Below are 9,128 nucleotides of genomic sequence, written 5' to 3'. Positions count from 1 at the left end.
ATTATCCAGGTTTTATTAAACCATTAATATGGAATGGAATAAAAAATAAAAAATAAATTTAGGAAAAAATAAAACTAATTTCACAAGACCCTAAAAATATTTAATTTTTTTGTTAAAACTTCCATAAATTGATACATTTATTTGTGTATGAATGATGATTTCAATTAATTAGACATGTTATTGATAACTAAATTTACTTAAACCATTAAAACAGAATTCAGAAAATTTGAATGAAATATTATTTTGGAAAAAACAAAGCGTCTTTTACTGGGCCCTAGTTTTGTCACTGTGACCAAAAGTTGAGAGTTGTAGCAACAACATCCAACGACCACTGAAAATTTCAGTGAGGCGATTGTAACTGTGCTTTCAGCAATTCAATTTACCGAATTCCAATTTCAAACTGACGCGGCTTAAATATTTCTTACGCATGTCGAATCTCATTGGTCCCAAAGCCAACTTCAAAAAGCTGTATATCAAATTTCAAACATGTTCATTGCCAACAATTCTGTTGCTTTGCATAGCATCTTCGCGTTTATTGTGGACAGACACATATCTTGTTGAGTACATGTATTATGTGATTAGCGTGTGTGTCTGTGGAGCTGGAAATGATGTCTTACCTCTTTGGCCACACCGTGCCACTGCTGATGACTCACGCACACGTCCATACGCTCCTTGTGGAAGAATTTACATTTGTCTGGCACCAGGAGGACATCACTCACGAATTCCCCAACTGAAAACATGAAAACACACAGCACGCAGATTATTGGCAAGGCTGAGGCTTTAACATCATGCAGCTGGTACAATGCAAACAGAAAACATCTAACACCCACTAACAAAACAGAATTGCAAATTCGGGACAGCAAATAACAACACAGCTCAATAATTCATCAACACATGGTCTTTTGCATTCTATAATGAGCATTTTACAACTAGGGCAAGTGGCATCTGAACAGACATCTGGTCAGTACCAAAAGACAGAACAAAGATCTGGCGTGCACATGCATCCACAGCAGAGAGAGAGCAAATAGCAGCAGGAAGTCTCGCCGCGTTCTTTAAAGAGAACGGTGTAATTCTTGCTCATATCAAGTTTAACATTCCTGGGGAGTGTGAACACTGTGTTGCTTCTGATTGTTCGAGCGATGTGACATATTAATACTGGCTCAACCTAGGGCTGTGCAATTAATTGAATTTCGATTTCGATTTTGGCTCCCAACGATCACCAAAATAGTACAATCGAGTAAAAACGATTATTTTGCCATGTTCTGTTTTGAAAGAACGCTCTAATTTTGTCTTGTGTTGTGAATGACGCGCGCACATCCGCCCCTCCCGATGCCATAAACTCTCTCAGCTTGAATGTTTAAACTGATAAGACTTAAAAAGAAGTGAAAATTATAAACTTTAGTTACGATGCAATGCTGGCCCGATTGTAGAAGTGACAATTCCGTCATGTCCCGACTCCTAAACGCGAAAGTGTAGTTTCGACGCTTGCCTTGTCCAGCGCATTTTGAGAGACGGAGAGAGAGAAGACGCAGTGCCGCTGAACACTCACGCGGTTTGTGAAATTGCGTCTTGGAGAAAGTTTTAAAATTATTGATTTGATTTTATAATCTGTGTGGATTAATTTAGGATACTCATACAATCTACATGCTAAAGTGAATCAATGTTTGCGGGGGAACTTTCCGCATTATAAGTGGTGGACCTGCGGGGAATTATTAAAATACTCATTGAAGTATTATCTGTTATATTATTTATTTTAATAGTTCAAAAAGTACAATCAATGTTCAAATTTTGATTTTTTTAAGAATTGTTGAAAGGTGTCTTTGGTAACACTTTACAATAAGGTTCATTAATTAGCATTAGTTAGTTAACATTAACTAATAATGAACAATACTTCTACAGCATTTATTAATCTTAGTTAATATTAATTTCACCATTTACTAATACGTTATTAAAATGAAAGGTTGTATTTGTTAACATTAGTTAAGTGAACTAACATGAACAAACAATGAACAGCTATATTTTATTAACTAACATTAAACCAGACTAATAAATACTGTAACAAATGTATTTCTCATTGTTAGTTCATGTTAGTTAATACATTAACTAATGTTAACTAATTAACCTTATTGTAAAGTGTTACCGTGTCTTTTTAATAAATGCAACAGGTTCCCAAAGTCATGTGAAATAATCGTGTTACATAATCGTGATTTCAATAGAGACCAAAATAATCGTGATTATGATTTTTTCCATAATCGAGCAGCCCTAGCTCAACCAATGGTGTGAGTTTTGGGTGGGACTACCTATTTCTCTGAACAATGTCAGATTGGGGGTGCAGAAAAACTAACACTGTATATGTAATTAATATGCATGTAGGAATTAGTGCGATTATTCTAATAAAAACTGCTATTGAGATTTAAAATGTGAAAAAAATAAAAAATAATCCAGAGTTATCTGTGCTTGTTTGCAGGGTTGCACAATTTAAACAACTGTCTAAATTTCTTCATTTTTAAATGTTAAACCATCAAACTTTTATTTTTGTGGAAAACCACCGGGAGTCCTTAAATCTTCTCTTTTTTTAATAAGTGCTTCTCATTACAAGTGTGGGAAGATGATTGGCGCATGTTGAGCTCCCAAACACACGTTGAAGCGACCCAAACTCAGAGCAGATGCAGAGATGGAGTTCATGTGTAGCAGCATTTACTGTGAACCGAGAAGCTCTGAGACCCTAAAAACACCAGATCATGAGCTGTTCACGTGTAAAAGAACACAGTCCTGCGCTTCACTCTGAAACTCGCAGCGCATATATTTATTTCATTAAATTGCAGCCTTTGTGATTTGATAAATCGCACTAGGCTATATAACAATTTTGGCTTTATTTCAATGAACCGTGCAGCCCTAGTAGGAATGCACAGAAATTTTGGCTAGTGAAAGAGAAAATAGGCAAAAATCTTAGAATTGCTCATCTCAATTGAGTTTGTCAATATTACAATAATCAACACTAGCCACGTTTCCATTACCCTTCAAATTGCTCAAATTTAAATTGCGAATTGAAAATACGCCCACTGGAAACTCCCATTTAATCACAAAAAAGTTTTTACGCTCGCATGAGGTGGTTTTTCGGGCAATTCGAAAAAGAAATATTTCATAAAACTGCAATGGTGCAATGGTTTTTGCGCATTTGCAGGTCACCTGACGTAGATGAAGTGGTATGAGTTCTTTATTAAATTCATAAAAGACAAAATAATTACAGGAACACTGGTTTCTAAACCTCAAATAAATGCCACAATCAAGACCTCGAAGCAGAAATGAGGGAGAAACACCCAGAAACACCTCCTATGTGCCGCTCACAAGTATAAGGGTCATTCCTTACCATTAATGCTTGGAAAACACACATACACCTCTCCTTCGATTAATAATAATGGCCAGTATGGTGGCTGGGATATACATAAACCTACCAACGTCCGTTGCCATGATTTTTGGAATGACTTATCGCGAGAAAAAAAAAAAAGTTTTAGTCGCATAACATCGGTTAATGGAAACACCGTCATTTCACAATAGTTTGTCGACATTTAGAAAAAAATTGCAAAAGTTTTCCGCAAATCTGTAATGGAAACGCGCCTACTGACACATGAGAAACTACACTTAAAGTTTATTATTTTAGTCTTAGTTTTGATTTTTAAATTGAATTAACCTATATCTTACTGTATAATCACATCAAATGAAGACGGTTAGTAAAATCACTTATGACAAATCGGTCCTGAATTTTTTGATGCAAGATATTTTTCAATCTTATTTTGATTCTTTAGGATTGATTTTTGGGAGAACTGTGCCTTTAAGGAAATCAATTTGCACTAAACAAGAGTTAATGTATAAATTAAACAGGAAAGGGAGCGTGTGAGCAAGTGAGTGACAGCTGAGGAGCTCAGATGCCATCAGACAGGCCAGCATGGGATTGAGTGCCATATGCAGGAGAGTTATTACAGAGCTGATTTCAGGACAGCTGGGAAGCCAATCCAACCTCTGAGCCTGAACGACAGAGAGAGAGAGACTGAATCGTTTAATGACCAGAAGTCTGTTCACAATAGAAGAGGATTGTGACTGTCCACAAACTGCTCATTTAGCTTTTACCACAAAACAGGCCTAGGGCCAAATCAGCCTGAAACCAGAGAGCAGAGGAAGTGCGGACAGGAGAGAAAGAAAAGGCCAGTGTTTTGGAAAATGAGAGGGTTTGGAGGAAAGAACTGGAAATAGAAGAGAACACAGTTGTTCAAACCAAAGCCTCTCCACACCGTATATAAAACTCAAACATGAAAAAAATCATCCCATTGGCCCTCAGGGGCCGAATCGACTAAAGTCCTTACATAACTGAAAACAGCATCTTATTCACATTAACCTAATTATCAAACTCTGCACTGCGTTTAAATACCTACTCTTGCCATTGAGACCTGTAGAGGTTTGTTACAGATTCAAAACAACAAGCTGTCGATCATCACAGAACATAACTTCCTTTCCAATGTCCCTTGCGCATAAGGTTTACTGGCTTTAAGTGTAATGACAGGAGTCCGTTAGAACAGAGGAGGTGATCACAGTACTCTCATGCTAGCACATCTACAGTATGTGGTTATGTATTCAAAAGCGCACTTTATGCCTTGTCTAATAGGTTTCCATTGTAAGTGCGTTATTGTAAACGATTTCTGCTTGTTTTTACAAGCTGAGGGGTGAGTCAAAAAAATTTCTGTGGCAATCGACAGCATGTCACAGATGCCGTCGATAAAGCTTAACTTGTATTGAACCCAGAATGTTCACAACACAATCTGCTCTGCTGAAAAACCGTGTGGGTGATTCAGGAATTACATTATTTTTTTTACAGCTGCAGTAGAAAAAGCAGAAAATAAGTCCTGACAGCGTCAGCAGGGCTGCTCGACTGCAATAAACGAGGTATCGCATTGATATCAAGTGAAGAGCGAGGCAGTGAGGCGGAGAAGCGTAGCATTCTGCCTCTACAACTACACACATAAAACTACCAGAGAGGAAATGGGAAATACACATTTTTACAAAATACTATGCATATATATATATATATATATATATATATATATATATATATATATATATATATATATATATATATATATATATATATATATATATATATATATATACACACACACATACATACATATATATACACACACACACATATACTTATATATATATATACATATACATATACATATACATATATATATATATATATATATATATATAAACTTTTGTGTTAGATGCGATTCTTTTTTATAGCCGAAGTAATTATAGATGTAAAGATAGTTTTACTACATATTATATTGCATATATTGTGCATGTTTTTTTATTTTTGCTGTAGACAACAATACATTGTTGACCTCACTATGTTTGAGATTTCAGCACGTTCCATCCAGTTATTTCTGTAAAACATATTGTTATCTGGCATTGTTTAAAATCTTATTGTGGAAAAAAAACTTTTGACTTTAAAACTTTTTGCCATTTTGAATAAATGTGTGCTCTTTCTATACTGCACATTTTGGCATATTCAAAAAAAAAATGCTCCATGGACAAAATAACAGCATACTAGTTTGGAACAATGATGATGAACAACAAAAAATGTCATTGTTGGATAAACAATTCCTTTGAAATCATAATTGACATTTATTTGGGTCAGACACAAAAAAAGAGTGATTGATGAAAAGAATATGAAAAAAAGCTTTCAAATGCCAAAAAGCAGGACGGCACGTGGAATGACTCATTTGTGCGCCCATGTAATCCCTGATTTTCCATTTTATACTCAACAACTGTGCATAAATTTGACTAAACTGCAGGCTCACGACATGATCAAAAAGCTCTTAGATGATCCAACAAAGGCTGGAAAAGAAGCGTATTATACTTGATAAGAAAGAGACAAAGAGAGAGAAATAAAAAAGCCATAAAGAGGAACGACACAAAAGGATTGAGGCCAGCTGCTTTCAACTTCATAGTTTATAGCCCAGTTTCTCTGCTCTGTCCCAGACCAACATCAAAGATTTATGACTATTACACATTAAATGCAGTATTATCTCTCTAAAAAACAATTTCCCCGTCTTCTTTCCATTTTATCTCCAGTTGTATCGACTAGACGCTTCGGCCAGGATGGAATCTGCCTGCATTTGTGTCTGAGAAACACTAGCATCAAATGAACCAGTGTAACCTTCAGAGAGCTGAACACTGCTGATGTTTCTGTGGAGCTGTTGATGTAGCACAATCCTCCCTGCTAAAGAGCTGTTTATCTCAGCACTACCTTGTATTTGTATCATTCAGGACTATTAAGGCTAAAGAGTGAAATGCTCAGCAACTAAACAAACCCAAACAAAATACTGGAAAACATCTGCTGACTGCCCATTAGGAGTTAACCTCGGCTGAAATGAATCAATCCAGTGCTTGAAAGTGAAGAGCTAATGGTCAAACATGAGCTCTGCTCTCAGTCGAACAGAACGGCTCTGAAAACTCTTGAAATTTCGCTCGCGGTCGCGGATGTAATTACTGAGGTCATATATACCTCATTATCTTTTGTTTGAGGAAACAAACTAAAAAGATCAAGGAAACACAGACTAAAAAAAAACCTTTAAAAGGATAGTTCACCCAAACTCAGTCATCATTTACTCACTCGTCATTCCAAACCCAGAAGCGTTTGTTCATCTTCGTAGCACAAATGAAGATATTTTATTGAAACCTGAGATTTCTGTCCCATCCACCAAAATATTGACGCTTCAAAAAGTTTATAAAGACATTGTAAAACATGACACATGACCGCTTTACCATGATTGATGTGCTTTATGTATGTGCGTTGATCAATGTTTCTTTCAGATTTCATTAAAATATCATTTGTCTTTTGAAGTCTTATGGATTTAGAACGACATGAGGGTGAGTAAATAACAGAATGTTTTGGTTGAACCAGGCAATCCCTTTAAAGTAGTTTACAATCTTCTGTCATTCCAAACCAATAAAACTTTTGTAAAACATAAAAAGAGAAGTTTTGAATAATGCTCACGCTGCTCTTTTCCATACGATACCTCTTACACTTTAACTTCAACGCAATTGGATCTGAGAACAGCGAGAACCAATGGTCATTTTGGTTTCACCAATATCAAAGCTGCCACTACGTGTCTTTCCACGCTAAGTTTGAAAATGTGCATGTGATTATGAGATGTATTGGGAGAGTTGAACATTATCAGTCACTCAGACAACGCTATTGAATTGCTTTGAAGACTGTCAATTTTCTAATATAGTGCAGAAATGACATGGACTACTTATACATAGTTCTTTTAAAACTTGGATTCCCTGACTACTATATGCTTCCATTGTATAGAAAACAGTGGTATGAACATTTTGCGAAATAATTTCTTACATTATACAACTTTGAAATGACATGAGGGTGAGTAAATGATGGCATTTTTCAATAACACTTTAGTTTTGGGTCCAATTCTCACTAATAACTAGTTGCTTGTTAGCATGCATGTTACTAGGATATTGTCTGTTTATTAGTACTTATAAAGCACACATTAATCCCTAATTCTGCATGACCATATTCTACATCCCTTAATCTTACTCAATACCTAAACTTAACAACTACCTTAAGTTACTAACTATTAATAAGCAGTCATTAGGATTTTATTGAGGCAAAAGTCATAGTTAATAGTTGGACCCTAATCTAAAGTGTGAGCCAATTTTCTTTTGGGGGTAAAATATTCCATTAAGAGAATGCATCAGAGAAGCTTTTGAAAGGGATGCAACTAAGACAATATAATCCTCAAAGATCAAGCCCAAGCATATTCTCAGATTTCTCTGAGGTTTCCGCTGCGGTGAAAGACAGAGACACAGACGAGCTGCCCATTTCACTGCATTACACTACCAAAACAAAATCACTCTCCCTAATTAAACTCCAGAGGCCAGAATGTTGCTGAATCACAATGAAATCTGCTCATTAATAACAGTGGTAAAACCCCAGAGGGAGTGGAGAGGTGACAACACAAGGTGAGACCGAACACGAGTGTGTCTTCGCTGATGTACCGACATCAGTTCAAGGTTACAAATGAGCCTAAAGAGGAAGATCTCCTTAAACACTAGGGGCTGCTTTTCCAGACACAGAATGCATGTACCGGTAGTCCTTGACTGCAGCAGAAGTCATCATCAACTGTGGCCAGAAAACACCCACATTTTAGTGCTGTTTGCCAAGGCAAGCATCAATATTATGATTTCTCATAATTATGATTATGATTTCTTGCATTAAACATTAGTAGTCTGTGACTTGTATATAACCTTAAGCGCTTCATATATAGAACTTTCAGGGGTTCCCATCATGGGATCATTTTATGGATATAGTTCTAATTCATTTTTAATTTTAATGACATTTTATGAATTAAACAGCTTTTAAACATTTTTCAACAGAAAAAAAAAATGTAAATAACCAATAAACATGAAAGTATTATGCAATCATTTAGAAGATTTCTCCTTATATAGAACCTTTTTGGAATAAAATTGAGTAAAAAACAGTTTTTCCTAAGAGTGGACAATCTGTGTTACAGACATGATTAAAATCCCTTAAATAATACAGCTTGTTGCGAAGACATGCGCTGTTACTATTTAAAGCAATCAGAGATGTGGAAAGGCAGAAGTAAAACTAGCTAGATGTTTTAAAAAAACAGGTTTTGCTGCAGTTTAATTTTTCAGTTTTTATCTTCAGCCAATTTGTCCGCTCCACTTCAGATCAATAAAACAGTTTCCATGGTGACTTGTAAGTAGAGAAAGTTGTTGATGGAACAGTGTGGCGCTGCTATGAGCAGACTAACACAGCTTTAGATTCCTCCAAACCCAGAGACTGTATTGGCTATCTGTCATTCACAAGGAAAGAGACACAGGAAGCACTGGACTGAAAGAGCGCCGTCCGCCCGACCCTGTCACTCAAACAGCAGCCGACATCAGGTGATGCGAGTCAACAGCTGCTGCGTCAGCTCAAACACACACACACACACACACACACACAAAACAAAAATCAGCCATCTTGGAAAGCCTCTGACAGTCGGCCCATTTCACAGTCGGCTGGCAGCGCTAATGGCTTT

At 36.3% G+C, this 9,128-nt stretch overlaps 1 protein-coding gene across 7 annotated transcripts in view; it reads right to left on the bottom strand.

Moving 5' to 3' along the window:
* The window catches only part of aplp2 (amyloid beta (A4) precursor-like protein 2), a 90,835-nt gene that overhangs the window by 38,840 nt on the left and 42,867 nt on the right, over positions 1 to 9,128 (bottom strand). For all 7 annotated transcript variants that reach the window (XM_084124733.1, XM_084124738.1, XM_084124732.1 and 4 more), the window contains exon 4: positions 618 to 730. In XM_084124733.1, coding sequence (XP_083980859.1) covers positions 618 to 730 — 113 coding nt within the window. The remainder of the gene's footprint in view (positions 1 to 617; positions 731 to 9,128) is intronic.

The sequence above is a fragment of the Abramis brama genome (assembly GCF_963993115.1).
Source record: "Abramis brama genome assembly, chromosome: 9".
Taxonomy (NCBI): domain Eukaryota; kingdom Metazoa; phylum Chordata; class Actinopteri; order Cypriniformes; family Leuciscidae; genus Abramis; species Abramis brama.
This window is presented reverse-complemented; position numbering and strand designations above follow the sequence as displayed.